The sequence below is a fragment of the Martes martes genome (genome assembly GCF_963455335.1).
Source record: "Martes martes genome assembly, chromosome: 1".
NCBI lineage: Eukaryota > Metazoa > Chordata > Mammalia > Carnivora > Mustelidae > Martes > Martes martes.
Window position 1 is genome coordinate 148697777 of NC_137888.1, and position 17126 is coordinate 148714902.

General features: G+C 41.7%; 1 protein-coding gene across 1 annotated transcript in view; it reads right to left on the reverse strand.

Annotated features, from left to right (window-relative positions):
* The window catches only part of MYRIP (myosin VIIA and Rab interacting protein), a gene marked incomplete at its 5' end in the record, with an annotated part of 315920 nt that extends 304488 nt beyond the window's left edge, over positions 1 to 11432 (reverse strand). The window contains one exon of the mRNA XM_080821795.1: positions 11323 to 11432. Coding sequence (XP_080677921.1) covers positions 11323 to 11432 — 110 coding nt within the window. The remainder of the gene's footprint in view (positions 1 to 11322) is intronic.
* Between the last annotated feature and the right edge of the window lie 5694 nt (positions 11433 to 17126).

Sequence of the window (17126 nt, forward strand, 5' to 3'; positions counted from 1 at the left end):
ACTCTGTGATTGCTCAGTTATTTCATAAACCACAGGGCACATTTATTCCAACTGAGTAAAGACAAGGCCATCTGACTTCCAGCTTCATAGAAGGATATAACCAGGAGTGTTTGTTAATTCATTAGGTCAATTTAAGTGTCCCAACAAAAGACACTGAGAACAAAGGCATTTTACTCTGTGAAAAAGAAACTTCTTGAAAAATTAAGTCCTTACAATAAAATTTTAATTTGTTTAAAATTAAAATAAATTTTGAATGAAGAAAGATCACTAACTCATTTTATTAAAAGCACTGTATTCTTTCTTCTAAGAAAAAAAAAAAAAGGGCGATTAATCCTCCAAGGAGTGTCTGTGTAACAGACTAGAAACACAAACCATTTCCAGTTTGGGGAAATGCCTTGCTTCCCTGCAGTGTTTCTTCCACATGCTTAGCAGCCCTTACTTATTTCCTCATGGCTCCTAGACCTGACTCTTACAGGGGTAGAATGCTGCCCTCCCACCAGGGAGCAAAGCAGGTGCAGGTCCTATCAGCAAGTGAGCAACTGAGGCCATCAAGGCAGCAGGAAGCAGATCTCCAGGTAAATTCTGTTCCCCTTCCTTAACACAGGGAAAGGGGGAGAAGCTTGCATATTATCATCATCACAAAGCCTCTCAGGAAAAAATGGGCAGAAGTGCTCTGCCCATCTCACCCCTTCCCTCTCTTCCTTCCCCTGGCCTGACCAGCCTGCCCCCACCGTCTGTGGTAGGCTTAAGTACACTGTCAGTTCAGTAAACCCTGCCAATTAATGGCCAGTTGCAGTTACAGGAAACCATTTCATTACATCTAACCCCGGCTCCACCACAGACCAAGTCCACTACAGCATCAGCAAACCTTTGGAAGTTATCCAGACGCTAACTAGCTTCTGGCAAGCATGTATTAAATGAAAAATTTTAAAGGCTGTGGCTATCTCATAAATGCTTCCAGGACTCATTGTGAACACCAGAGAACTATGCAATTAACAGTCACTTTTTAAAACCACTTTGTAAACATGCCTGACAATATAAAATCACAGGGTATAAACTATGATTCTACTGTGCGTCTAGAGATCTTTCCATGATATCTTCTACTAAATGAGGGGCCAGATGGCAGAAAAAGGCCAGGAGCCCTAGCATCAGGAACCTCAGGTCCTAGCCAGACTCTACCACTATCCGCCCATGCACCCTCCAAGCCTGCTTCTTCAGCTGCAAAGCCACGGGTGGGGTATAACAGATCCCTGGGTCCCTTTGAGCTCCCAGAAACTATTAGTCAAAGCAATACTAGAGTATGTTGCTGTAATAAGTAGACCCCAAAAACCTCAGTGACTTCACCCAACAAAAGTTTCTTTCTTTATCACAGAAAGTCCCCTGCTGGTCATCAGAATCTCTGTCCATCAAATGTCTTAGAGAGCAGGCTCTGTCCATTTGGTGATGCCATGTCTCAACAGGAGGCCTCCATGGTCCCCAGAGGAGGCAGGAGATATGGAGGAATATTAGTTTTTAAGTGCCTTGGACTGGCAGTGACACATACCCTTCCTCCCACAGCCTATTGTTCCGACCTAGTTACATGGTCTTGACCTAACTGCAGGGGAGGCTGGGAAATGTGCATGAACACATGAAATATTTGGTGAGCACTCTCTATCTCCACCATACAGATGGCATTTCATTTATTTATTTTACTAATTTAATCTGTTTACTGGAGCAGATATTAACAGAACATCACGATATGCTACATTACAGAAGAAAAAGAAGTTCTTACAATTAAGTATGCCAGAAACACAGAAAGGCAGATGGAGAGAAGGGAACACTAGCCAAATGCCCAAAACTCAAGCAAATGCAGCCCTTGAGTAGGAGTAATGTGCGGGTCTGTGGCTGTGCCCTCCGTGGGCTACCATGGGGAGACTGGCATGCTTCAATGGATGCTAGGCCTCCTGGATCTAAGTCACTTGAGAAACATGTGGAGTCCAACAAAGAAGGCAACAAAACTTGGCCATCCCCACCCCCAGCCATACTGCACTATGGCGGTCTGTCTACTAGTCTGCCTACAGCCTAGGAAGCTATATCTAGCATTTCTTCCTCCAATCACAACCTCGCTCCTCTTCTAAGGCTTTACGGTTGGATTTGGATGATGTCATCCAAATCCAAACCCAAAATTTCCATGGTGCCTGGTGCCAGGCTCAGAGCTGCTATAGACACCACACTAATCCTGGGTGGAGTTCCCCACACTCCCACTGTCCCCAGAAACTCAAATTCTAAGAAATGAAGTGGTTGGGTAAGACTTCTGGAACAGCATGGCCTTTAATGCAACATATATGTCTAGTTATTTTTTTCTACTCCATAAAGATTTTTTTAAGATTTGCATAATTGAGGAAAGAAGGGAATAGAGAAACTTCATATGTTGGTGATGAATCTCATTAGCTGCTAGGGTACACCATAGCCAACAGTGTTGAATACACTGAGTTTTTATACAAATTCATTTATTCTTTTCATTGAATCCTGTGTAGGCACAATATACTTAACCCTGTTTACTCTGTCAAAGAGACAACTCTAGAAGCAGAGAGGGCAATCAAGCCAAGAGAAATGTAGAAACCTGAAGTCCATGAGAGGGTGTGTCTCTCAGTGGGCATCAATGATACCTGGAATTACAGAACCTGGGATGGATCTAAGACAGTGAGGACAGGGTCCATGGCATGGTTTGCCTTCCCCTCAATGGCTCTATCCACAGAGGTGAAGTGAAAGTCAAGGCAGACTTTCCAGAAACGTCAACTTTCTTGAGGATAGACAATGTTCATGTACAGCAATGTCCCAGTCTCTTCTGGACTCATTTTGACCTCTGAGGCTCAAAGACTGGGTAACAAGCGTGAGGTAAGAAGTGGTAGAAGGACTCAGATCCATATCTGTCTGACGGAGAGGGTGCTCTGGGTTCATGTTGCACACTGGAGTGCTCTTCATCTCTGCACTCACTCCAGGGTCCCCATGGCCCTGACTAGCAAATCCTGATGACAGACTAAGCAAACACTTAGCAGCCTCTCCTCCTTCCCAAGACTACTTCAAAATGACAGTGAAGTAATAAAAGTGCAATTAATTTATAAAAGTAAAGAGAAAAGGAGGAGAACAATCAGCCACCTACAGATTTCAGCGAAGTTCTAAAAAAGAAGGAGAGGGAGCACAGACAATATGTTCCATTATAATTACTTAAGGGCTGCTTATTGATTTTCAACATTAGACTCAACTTCTGAACAAAACTGAAGAGGCTCAAATATGTTTGCAGAACAGCCTGTGAGTGGCCTCAAGCTTGGATATGTAAGATAAAGGTACCCTAGGGACAGATACGAGATAAAGAAAGTGGAAGGAGGGGTAGAGGGAAGGCAGGGGCACCGATATGTACATTTGCATAGTCAGAATCAAGAAGGAATAGCAAAAATTGATGGAATGAGACTCAAAGTTTTCTATATATCCCTTAAGGTTGAAATATGACCACCAACAAAAAAACCAAGCCAAATATAATATAAGAAATATCAAGAAAAAAATATAAGAAACATCAAGAAACAAAAGGTAATGGTAGCATAAGTGAGAGAAACCCCAATCATTCAGAGCAGGGGAAGATGGTCTAAAATTAATTCATTAATTATGAAATAGCAACATAAGCATGATTTTTAGGTTTATGGAGGTCATGCCAGGAAGACCAAGAACTAAGAACTAAGAACAGGGATCAGAGGATATGTGCTTTTCATTATAAGCTCTTCTTTACCATTTTGATTTCTACTGTTTGCATGAAATCATCTGATAAAGAAAAAGAATGAAATTAACCAAGTATAATGTGGTTAAATTAGGTCTCTGGAGGTAGGAGCAGGAATCAACATATCTTTTGTTCTCCAACATTTTCCATCCATAACTCTAATGCTGTTGTGTGTCTTGGAGAAATGCAATTGGCACCCACTCTACTGAACTCATAAATAAGAACCCCTCCACTCTCTGATAGTGCATGTCTAACATCCACAGGCCCATCAAGTCCTTGGTCTTCCCCAAACAGTCCCACTCTACATACAGGCTTTAATGGGATTAAATTTCAACACCCCACATCTCCAGTGCTGGGAAAGCACATTATCTTACTGATATGGAGTCCACAGAATCACTTTGTATATTAAGTGTGCATATACAAAGAAGCTGATGTATACATTTCAGTTGTGATGGAACGGGGTCGGGGGAGTGGGGAACAGCCCTCTTCTTGTCACTCACTGGAAGTCCTAGAACAAATTATAGCTACAACACTTCCTACTCACCCGCCATGACAATCGTGCTGTCCCTTTGGCATGTGTTAAAATATCCCATCCAATCTAAATACATAGCTTTTGGAAAGAAAAAGAACACTTCAGTTATGGATTAAGAAAATTTTTCTAGTAGAATTTGGAGGGAGACCAATGTAACAAATTATGAAAAAAAACTTTTCCCCCAGGGGAAAATTACAACACAACTAACCTGAGGTGCCTGGGTAGCTCAGTCGTTTGAACGTCTGACTCTTGATTTTGGCTCGGGTAATCATCTCAGGGTCGTGATATTAAGCCCCTTGTCAGGCTCCACACTGAGTATGGAGTCTGCTTGAGGTTCTCTCTCTCTCTCTCTGTCTACCCACCCCTGCCTCACTTGTTCTCTCTCTCTAAAACAAAAACAAAACAAAATGAAACAAAAACTAAGCTCCATCTTTAACTCTGCCTGACTACAAAAACAACAAATCAAAACTATTCCCACAGGCACCCTTGCCTTCTGATTTAAGTCAGAAGTCATAAAAAAATGAAGGGACTTTCAACTCAAAATGGTAAAATTAGTGAGTGGGCACTGTTTCCATTCCGATTTGAAGACATTCACTGTAAAAAGACTTTTTATTTTTTATTTTTTTAAGATTTTTTATTTATTTGTTTGACAGACAGAGATCACAAGTAGGCAGAGAGGCAGGCAGAGAGAGAGGAGGAGGCAGGCTCCATGCAGAGCAGAGAGGCCGATGCGGGGCTCGATCCCAGGACCCTGGGACCATGACAGGAGCCGAAGGCAGAGGCTTTAACCCACTGAGCCACCCAGGCTCATAAAAAGACTTTTTTTAAAAGACCACTGGGTAAATTTTCTGGATATTAGAGGATTAATATGGAATTATTTAATTTTGTTAGCTGTTAAAATGCATGAGCCTTTTCTGAGATGCATGATGAAGTATTCTGTGGCAGAACAACACAATGTCTGCAGTTGGCTTTGGATGCTGGTAGTTGCTGTAACTAGTGCGGATACATGGCGGTTTTGGTTTTTTTTTGTACTTGCTACTTGTGTGTACCTTCCTAAGACCTAGCAATTCTACTTCTAAGTATCTGCTCAGATAAATGAAAACACAGTCCACACAAAGACTTGGCCAAGAATGTTTACTGAAGCTTTGTTCATAACAGCTAAAAACTGGCCATGGTACAATTAATAAGAGAATGGGTCCATAAGCTGTGAGAGCATGGAATATACCATGGAGCACTACCCAGGGATATAAAGGAACTGACTGTTCACGCACGCAACAATGCGGAGGAGTCTCAAAGGCATCATGCTGAGCAGAAAAAGCCAAATCCTAAAGAGTACTGCCCATGTGATAGAAATCAAACCAGTTGCTACCACTGAGGCATGGGGACTAACTGACCGGAGACGGGGAGCTTTTGGAGCTGATGGAAGTGCTCTGTATCTCGATGGGAGTGTTGGTTACATTTGTGTATATATTTGTCAAACTTCAACTACACATGTCAATTACGTGCATATGGAAACTTCATCTTTAAAAATAAGGAGCACTGGGTGTTATGCACAATGAATCACGGAACACTACATCAAAAACTAATGACCTGCTGTATGGTGACTAACATAACACAATTAATTAATTAATTAAAAAGATACAAAATAACAAAAAATAAATTATGCACAAACAATGAATCATGGAACACTACATCAAAAACCAATGACCTGCTGTATGGTGACTAACATAACACAATAAAATGATTAATTAATTAATTAAAAGGATATAAAATAAATAAAAATGAAAACAAAAATTTGATTATATACAAAAATACAATGATGGTTGGTTGGAGTTCTCAATTGCAAATGAAAATCCAAGCCTGACTGTATGTTCTGCACAACTCAAGTTGGCCCAAGGCAGTTTAACCTAGGAATAAACTGAGGAGAGAATTGTAACCTTCACTTAAAATGTTCCATTATATTTTTCTTTTCTTTTTCTTTTAGTCTTTCCAGAGCACACTACAGCATATGGGATGACCCAGGTGTGTCTGTGTGATGCCAAAAGCCCTGCAGGAGCCTGGGACTCCTTCTGCTGAAGGCCAGTGAGCCAACAGGTCTGCAAAGTCAGGCCAGTGTCTCTGACTCCCCATCCCTTCCTTTGGGAGACAGCACTGTTTGGACACAGTAGACTGAGGTACCTGTGGGATGTCCTGAGAGAGCCTCCTGCAAGGCTGTGCTCCCACTCTCCAGGGCACACTCTGCAGGCCTGAACTCAGGAAAGAGATCCTGGCTGAAGGTGCAGACTGTCCATCCTACCTGCGCATTGCTTCAATTCATGAGGATGCCGTCCTAAGCTCTCCATCCTGGAAGGCTCCCCCAAATCATGGTGCTTTCACTACCTGCCAGCACTTTCCTCCTATCTATGTCAGGTGCTCCCATCTATCCTTAACAACTCATAAAGCACTTTTATTTACTTATTTATTTATTAAAGATTTTATTTATTTATTTGACAGAGAGAGACCACAAGTAGACAGAGAGATGGGCAGAGAGAGAAGGGGAAGCAAGCTCCCTGCTGAGCAGAGAGCCTGGTATGGGGCTCAATCCCAGGACCCTGAGATCATGACCTGAGCTGAAGGCAGAGGCTTAACCCACTGAGGCACCCAGGAGTCCATAAAAACACTTTTAAATGCATCACTTATTTCAGTATTTACAACAACATAAAAGAATAGATAGAGCAGGTGTCCTTAGTCCCATTTTACAGAGGAGCAGGTTATATTGAAGGATTAAGTGTGTTTCCAAAAATTGGAGTTCATGTTAAGAGGCAAACTCACATTTCCAAACTCTAAAACCAGGCTCTCTTCACCATCTTGTGCTGTCTCTTGTTAAACAAAGTCCTAACACAATAAAAAGAAAAAGGGGGGGGGGAAGCAAGGGAAGGGGGAGGGAAGGGATAGGGGAATAGGTGGAAAGGAAGGAGAGAATAAAGGAGGGATGGAAGCAGGGAAAGGAGGAGGGGGGAAGGAAAGGAGGCAGGCGGTTTTGAAAGGGTTTAATGTAGTCTATGTAACAGAGAATTTGGGGAACAAAATCCTGGCTCTACCCCCAATGAACCATGTTACTCTGAGCAAGACTTGCAACCTCTCTGTGCTTGGGTACTTCCATGTAACATGGAGAGCCACCTTCTAGGGACTCCTGAGAGGAGACAACAGAAGAATTTGCAGAGTACCCAGGGGCACTGCCAGTTCACAGTGACTGCTTTACACCTTTTAGTTCTCTTTTCGTGAATTCATTTCAATGACCTAAATGTGCTGAGTTCTTCAGCTCCACTACCACGTCTATGTTCTGAGGACATTTAATTCACACTTTCGTGATCACCTATGTATTTGCTACTATGTCCACACTGAAGATCATCAGAAACAATGCACAACCTCTACACACAAGAGCTAGCCTTATGAAAGTTCACCCAAGAAAGTAGGTAAACAAAAAATACCTGGTCAGGTGAAAAGACATGTAATTCAATTTAAAACTTTAAAATTAAAAATCCTCCATTCTGAGTCCCATGTTCATTAAAGCAAATATTAAAGAATTCAAAAATGTCTGCTAGAACACATCTTCCTAGACTCTCCCATGCACTTTAAATCTAAGCAATATGGAAAAGGTGAGGCAAATATTTGATGATTTCATTGGTTTTGAGGTGGTGGTGTCTCAACATCTTCTCATCCAATAGTATGGTCCTATATGAAAATCATTCAGGGTTCATAGGCACCCATAGAGGCATGTTGACTGGGACATGGGTACAACGACAGTAGTGATGGCTGTCTTCAGAGGAAAGCCATCCACTCCCAAGAGCAAAAGAGGTGCTGTGTCACTCTTTAGTGACTGATGGCTTCAAGTAACATTTTTCCCCAACACATACACATTCCTAAGACCATGCATTTGTGCAGAGCCGCTGACTACTGGCCACTAAGACCACACGACCTCAAAGAAAGGGGGCACCCACCTCATCAAGCTACTGCAGTGGCAACTTCACTGTGTTTCATACACTTCTCCCCAAACCAAGCACAAAGCAACTCTTCTACAGAGACCAGCATGTGACTCCAGTGGAGCTAAGAGAAGAGTCCACAATCAGAAGACACTAAATAAGTTTGTGGCTTGCCAATATTTGAGTTTCCAGGAGATGAAGCATGATACACAGATGGCCTTAATGATTCCTAGAAAATATTAAGACTGGTTCTTCAAGCTACACATGAAACCGACCATACAAGTTGACAGACAATGTACACTGATCCATCTGTTCCACAGACATTTAGGGCATGTCTACTACGGGCCAGACCCCGAGCCCAGAGCCTGGGACACAAAACTGAGGAAGATGTGGCTCTTGTTGATGGTCCTGGTGAGGAGAGAAGCTGAATAATGCAGGAGAAACACACACTACGGTGCTGAAATTGGTCTCAATGTAAATTAGTGGCCACAAATTCCAGATAGTCTTAATGTTAACTGGTATTATACTATATGCCCCAGCTCTGCCTAAACTCTTGACCTTTGGTGACCATTTTCATAACAAAATTTTTGTGTCTGGCTTGGATTTCCCACCTGAACTCTAGATGAAAATATACAAATGCCAACTTGACATCTCGACTTGGATGTCTAAAAACAATCTCAAGTTGAAGATGCTTAAGACAGAGCTCTCAATTCCAGCTGCCTGCCAACCCTCTGCTTTTTTGTCTTCTCCACTCAGGGAAAGGCAATTTCATTTTTCCTAGTCACCCAAGCCACAAACCTCACAGTCCTCCTTGACTCTGTTCCCACTTACGTTGCTTATCCCAGTAACAAAATGCCACTCCCATTGGCTCTACCTTTGACCTGTTTCCAGGATCTGACCACCACTCACCACCCCACTGACCCTCACGTGCTCTGAGAAAGCATGACCTTTCACCTGCACTGCTGCCTCCTGTCAGTTCCTCAGCTGCTTGTCCCTCCTTCCTATGATGCCTTACCCACAGAGCAGTCACAGTGACCCTACAAAGCGGATGTCAGGTCATGTCATCCTGTGCTAAAAACTCTGTGATTCCTCAACTTACAATAAGATCCAGGGCTTCCCCACAGATTCCCTACTTACTACCTGGTTTGGGCTCAGGCTGTTGCTAAGACTTTGTTCTGTACAATGCTTCTCTGGCTCATTCCCTCTTAGCTTCTCAGAAGACATACAAGGCGTGTCCTTGAGTCAGAAAGATGACATCTGTGGTTCCCTCTGTTGTGCTTAATGTCACCCCAGATAGCAGCACAGTTCCCTCCCTCACTTCTTTCAGATTTCTGCCCAAATGTCCCCAGAGAGATCTTCCCTGAGCAGCCCATGGAAAAACAGCACCTGCCACCCCACACTGGGCTCTGCCCCCTTCCCTGCTTTACTTTTCTTCGTGCCTCTCACCATTATTGAACATATATAAATACATTTTTATTTGTTCATTTCCTCTGCCTCTCCTCCTTCTAGAGCAGAGTCATCCAATAGAAATATAATGTGAGACATATACATAATTTTGAATTTTCTAGTAGCCATACTAAAGGAAATAAAAACAAGCAGGGAAAATTACTCATAATTGTTTTTTTGTTTAACCTCATATAGCCAAAACATGAGCATTTCAAAGTGAAATCAATAAAAGTTATTAATAAGATATTATACCTTTTTTGGTACTAAATTTGAAATCTTGTGTGTATGTTACACTTAAGTGTATCCCAATTCAGCTCACCACATTTCAAGTGCTCGGTCACCACCCATGAGTGGTGGCTACGGTATTCATCAGCTTAGCTCTGGAATATAAATTCCATGGAGCCAAGAATGGTTTTGTTCACTATTTACCCAACAGCTTCAACAGGGCCTACTACATGGTCTGCATATAGATTAATTATTTAATTAACAGGGCTTTTTTTTTTTTTGTCTTCCCTCTAACAAGCACATGTTGAATATAAACAATATAAGAGACTAACAAAACATGGTAAAAATAAAGATGATTATACCATAGTGCTTATAACCTAGCAAGGGAGACAATACTGTAAAGAAACAAAGTCTGAAGTATCCTAATGGAAAAGGGAAACAATCCACACCAATTTTAAACTGAGTGGGAAAGGACATGGTTGGGGCTCAGATGTGGCACAACCCTGGCTACTTGGAGGAGTGGAGGCAGAAGGTCATAAAGATTATGGCAATTCCCAGGATTACAGTGATAAAAGCTAGACTCAAGAGAAGGTCGGGGACAGATGGTGAGGAGGCAGAATCAACATTGCCTGGCCCAGCTCTGTGTGGGGACCAAATCAGGGGAGGAATCACAAAGACTGGGGTTTTGAGCTCAGCGGCTAAGGAAGAATACAGTACCACAATAAACCCATACAATCCCGATAGGTAACAGACAGATGAATGAGGACAGCTAATGATGACTGGCCGTCTAGTTCCAACACACTAGACCCAACATATAGCCTCACTTCGGGCACTCTGCCTTCTTCCACATTTAGACATTTCTACCTAGCTGAGTAGCAATGGTATCGCCCGGAACACTCCACAAGGAAATACCAATTGGAGAGTCAGAAGGGCCCCTCTTCCGGCCTCAGTTTCCTCCTCTATAAAATTAGGAGGGTGGTGCTGGGCCAGGTGATCACAACCTGGTCCAGTGGGCCCTTTTCCTGTCCCAGTCCTTCGGTGCCCTTTTCCTGTACCACAGGAGCTGTGCTTTCCAGCAACAGATTGTACAGGTCTAATTCTTTTGCACAGGAAATTTAAAGCCAAGAGCAAGCTCTAAACAGCCACTGTCCTCACAAACTTACTACAGCTAAAAATGTAGAGGTTGAGGAGCCCAAAGAAAGTCTTGATGGGAAGTGCGAAAAGTCACATTCTGAACTGACATTACAATGCCCAGCGCTGGTGAATCTTTCTACAAAGGACAGGGCTTTCTTCCTGACAGAAGTGTGTGTATATGACATAAAGACTTCAAACTTAGGGCCAGCAGCAAGGAACACTCTCGGGAAAGCTGTCACATGGTACCGAGGAGGGCAATAGAAGCATCTCACCTTAACCGTTCTTCCTCTTTTTTTCGAAGATTGAAGTCTCGCTGAACCACCTGGAGAACATGCTCTGTTTCATCATCAGTCAGACCAGACAGGTCCAGCTTCCTCCCCATGATTTAATACCAAGTACAGACAATGACACAAGACCTGAGAAATTAAGGAGAGATCACAAATTGAGGGCAAGGAGAAAGCTCTACCAGGACAAAAATCAACCCACTTTGTCATTAACACAGAATTAATACAGCTTGATCTAAGGTAGTATCTTGCTCTGCTCTCACATTCAGCAAAGAGTTACAATTTTCGTGAGCTGCAGAGAGAGGGAGAAGGTACCTGAGTATGTGCCAGTTTCATTCATCCCACCCAACACTTAAGTTAGAAAAAAATACATAAATCTCTTTTTTCAACACAACGAAGCAAGAGGGCTAGTGTGGATTTCCACAAAGGACAGGATCCAAAAATTCTAAATTTTTGTGACTTGAAGTTTTTTTTTTTAAGATTTTATTTATTTATTTGACAGAGAGAGAGAGAGAGATCACAAGTAGGCAGAGAGGCAGGCAGAGAGGGGGAAGCAGGCTCCCTGCTGAGCAGAGAGCCCGATGCGGGGCTCGATGCAGGGCTCGATCCCAGGACCCTGAGATCATGACCTGAGCTGAAGGCAGAAGGCTTAACCCACTGAGCCACCCAGGCATCCCTGTGACTTGAAGTTTTAAATTGTAAGTATTATATGTAATTACAAAATATATATACTATAGTACTTTTTAAAATATCCTATGTACACTATATTCCTTTGAGTTTTCATCACTATAAAATATAAACTAGAAATCAATAAGCTTTTTTCCGCAAAAAGGAAAAAGTACAGTAAAATAATCTTATTTAGCCATTTTCTCAGCAGTAGAAAAGGTGGTATTTCAAAGAAGCACCCTCCAGCAGTGTTTACCTAGAAATTATGGGAAACTATATTTTTAAAAGTCATTTTTAATGAATGGCTGAACCCAGGTATGAAATCAAATACATAATTCCCCCAAATTGCCTAGAAGTGAAGACCATAAACATGATGCAACCATCCTCAATAAAGTATTAGTGGAACCAATCCAGCAAAATTTCAAAAAGATTATTACATATAATGACCAAGCAGGTTTTATCTAAGCAATTCCAGGTTAGTTCAACATTCAAAAATCAACCAGTGTAATTCACCACATTAACAGAATAAAATGGAAAAATCATATGATCATTTCAATGCCCATTCATTATAGAAGCCCTCTGCAGACTAAGACTACAAGGAAACTTCCTCCATTATATAAAGGGCATTTTCAGAAAAAAGAAAAAAAATCTAAACTAAAATAAACATCATACTCAGTGATGAAAGAGGGCATTTGTTGTGATGAACACTGGGTGCTGCATATAAGTGATAAATCACTGAATTCTACTTCAGAAACCAATATTGCCCTGTATGTTAACTAACAACATTTAAATAAAAAAATAAATAAGTAAACTAGAGGGGCTGCAATTAAAAAAAAAAAAAAAAGACTGAAGGCTCTCCCTTAAGATCAGGAACAAGGCTTGAACATCTACTCTCATTACCTGTACTCATTATGGAATGTCTTTATTATAAAGCTACATTAATCAAGACAGAATGGCATTGCCATATGGGTAGGTGTATTAGTTTGCCAAGGCTGCTATAACAGAGCACTGTAAACCAGGTGGCTTGAACACCAGAATTAATTTTCTCACAGGTCTGGAGACTAGAAGTCTGAGATCAAGGATTGGCAGACTTGGGCTCTTCTGAGGCCACTCTTCTTGCCTTGGAGATGGCTGTCTTCTCCCTGCATCTTTACACAGTCTTCCCTCTGTACATGTCAATGTCTAAATTTCTTCTTATAGGGGCATCAGACATACTGGATTATAGTCCACCCTAATAATCTCACTCTAACATAACTGCCTATTTAAGTATCTTATCTCCAAAAACGGTCACAATTTGAGGTAAAGGAGTTAAGACCTCAACATATGAATTTTGGGGTGACACAACTCAGCCCAAAACCTTTCACATTTTGGTCTCCCAAATTCATGTTTTTCTCACATGTAACATATATTCAGCCCATCCTAGTAGCCACAAAAGTCTTAGCCCATGCCAGCATCAACTCTGAGTACAAAAATCTCCTCTAAATATCACCTAATTAGGTACAAGTGAGACTTGAGCAATGATTGATCCTGAGGTAAAATTCTCTTTCCAACTGTGAACCTGTGAAACTTAGCATGTAATCTTCTTCCAAAGTGCAATATGTAGGAGAGGCATTGGATTGACATTTCCGTTCTAGATGGGAGAAACTGGAAAGAAGAAAGGAGTCTTGGGTCTCAAGCAAGTCTGAACACAGAGGAAATTCCCTTAGATTTTAAGGCTCAAGAATAATTCTCTTCTTCTGTACCCCCCAGAGTTGCCCCACCTCCTGAGCCCACCAGGGTGGCTATCCCACCCCCTGGGCCCTGTGTGGACACAGTAGCTTGGGCCTCTGTAACTGAGGAAGAGAGAGTCCCACCCACCAGGCCATGGAGGCAGTGGCAGCCCTGGGGACCTCAGAATGCCTTCAGGATCATTCTTACCCCTTCTTGAAGGATAACACACCTGTTATTGGCCCCTGTAGAACCTCAGAAGGCCATCAGGCTGCCTTCATTTCATCCTGTCTCTCTAGTCTAAACGGTCAGTGCTTCCGCTCATAATAAATTCTCAAAAACGTTGCTAACTTCCCACACAATGCATAGAAAGTTAAGCCATCAAACAGGAGGGTCCTCTACCACTCTTTCCTGGGTAACCAAAGCTCTATTCCTGGTTTCTGCTGAAATGGCTGACTGGGCCCCTGAGTCACACTCATAATCTACTGTAGCAAGTGGCTGTCCGGCCACACCCTTGATGTTTCCTCCAGACATACTTTCTCATTTTTTGCAATATGGGTAGACTGAGAACTTTCCAGATCTTTACGTTCTAGTTCCTTTTGCTTAACAATCCTTACTTAATTTCACTCTCTGCTATTGCATTTTACTATAAACAGCAAGGGCAGACCAGGCTGTCCTTCAACACTTGGCTTGGAATGTCTCCTCACCTAAATACCCAAATTCATCACTTAAAAATTCTACCTTCCACAAAACACCAGAACACAATCAGTCAAGTTCTCTGCCGCTTAGAGCAAGGATCCAATTCCTCCACTTCCAATAACGTTACCCATTTCTGCCTGAGACCTCACTTTTAACATCCAAATTTCTGCCCCTGTTCTGTTCACAATGATACCCGTATTCTCTCAGATGATGGACGCTCTCTCTCCAGCCTCCTCTCTTTTTCCCAATCCCTCAGCATAACCACCTTCACCACCAACACATTGCCACCAATCACATTACCACCAACAGGCAAACTGGCTTTTTCTAGAATGAGCCGCAGGACGCTTCCGCCTCTACCCATTAGCAGCTTCCAAAGCTGCTTGCACATGTTTACAAAGAAATGGCAAATACACATATGAAACGATGCTTGACTTCATTGGTAATTACAGAATTGCTCATCAAAACCACATTTCACACCCATCAAAATAAAAAGTCTTTATCAAGTGTTGACGGGAGGTGGGATGATGGCAGCTTCCATAGAGTACATATAAACTGTGCAATTGCTTTGTGACACGATGAAGTATCAGTTTCAAAAGCTGACGAGGCACATACCCTATGAACTGGCATTTCTGGTATAATGATGCAAATATACAGCAAGAGATAGGAATTTGGTTGGATCACATGAAATTCCTAAGTCTGTACCATTCTGATTTATAAAAATACCTATTTCACATAGTTCAACCCAATAGAAGATATTACTAGCAGTCACTTCAAAAAAGCAAAAAGGAAAACAAATTAAATAAAACCTGGAAACTACCCCAAACATCCATAAATGGGAGGAAGATAAACAGTGTGTATGTGTGTCACATGATGGAGTTCTCTACTTCAGTGAAAAAGAACACACTGTAGGTATGATACACATCCACATGGATGAATCTTAAAAACATGATGTTGAGACAGAAAAGCATGCCACATGAACACACATGTACAGCATGCACGCTATAATCCCTTTTATAAAAACTTCAAAAATGTAGAAAGCCAAAATATTTTAGGAATAAATGTGGTAAAACTATAAAGAGCAAAAAGTGACCTCTGAGGGTGAGAGAGGATTTGCTTGTGGATAATCAAAGAAGCTTCACAGTTCTCACTGAAAAGATAGTAATACTCTCTTTTTAAGAAGGTGCTACTTGGGGAACATGGGTAGCTCAGTCGGTTAAACATCTGCCTTCAGCTCAGGTTATGATCCCAGGGCCCTAGGATGGAATCCCACATTGGGCTTCTGGCTCAGCAGGAAGTCTGCTTCTCCTTCTTGCTCTGCCTCTCCCCTGCTCATGCTCTTTCTCTGTCTCAAATGAATAAAGTCTTTAAAAAAAAAGAAGGTACTACTTATTATTACTACTATTATTATTAAATAATTATCATATGATTGAAATATTATTAATACTTATTGTTTTACAATTTTTATTATGAAGAGATTCAAGTCATACACACTTCTGTGTCTGTAAGGTATCTTTCTTTTTTTTTTTAAGATTTTTATTTATTTATTTGACAGAGAGAGACACAGTGAGAGAGAGAATACAAGCACGGGGAGTAGGAGAGGGAGAAGCAGGCTCCCTGCTCAGCAGGAGCCTGATGCAGGGCTCAATCCCAGGACCCAGGGATCATGACCTGAGCCGAAGGCAGACACTTAATGACTGAGCCACCCAGACACCCTGTAAGGTATCTTTCATAGGCATATAAAGTAAGCCTAACTTTAAACAAAACTAATCTAATTTCGGGGCACCTAGGTGGCTCAGTGGGTTGGGCCTCTGCCTTCGGCTCGGGTCATGATCTCAGGGTCCTGGGATCGAGCCCCACATGGGGCTCTCTGCTCGGCAGGGAGCCTGCTTCCTCCCCCCTCTCTCTCTGTGCCTGCCTCTCTGCCTACTTGTGACCTCTGTCAAATAAATGAATGGAATCTTTAAAAAAAAAAAAAACTAATCTAATTTCATCATAAATTATAGCAAATATTTGAAACACTGTCCAAGGAATATGCTGAGAATTATAATAAAGATTATGCTAATGATTTTGATAAATAAGTCATGAAGAGGAAAACTACAGCATACAAAATATAGTCAGTAATATTTTAATAACACTGTGTGGTGACAGATGGTGACGACACTCATCGTGGTGAGCACTGGGTAACGTACAGAACTGTCAAATCACTACACTGTACACCTGAAATTAATATAACATTGTAGGTCAACTATACTTCAAAAATAAAAATAATGATTTTTGATAGATCTACCATTATTGGTTGAACACCTACTATGTTCCAGATGCTTTAACATTTCATATATGTATGTGTATGTATATGTATACATATTTGGGTGTGTGTATTACACTTGATATTCTTAACTCCCACAAAATTCTACAGGCAACCACGACCGCTACCACAACTCACAGATGAGAAGTGTGGACTCACAGTTACATGTTCTGACTGTAAGAAAGATAAATAACAAATGACAGTTAAGGTCTGACTGTGTCTAACCTTAGAGTCCATCTGGCTCACATGTCCATACCTTCACTCCATACATAGGCCTTCTTGCGAGATACAGAGGAAAACTCTGGACCTCAGGCTTTCACATGTGGGGTCCAGAGTTCCCTACCCTCTCCTTTTGCATGTGATGGGTAAGAACAGAAACTCCCATTACTTGGTTGCTATTCAGACAAAGATGACC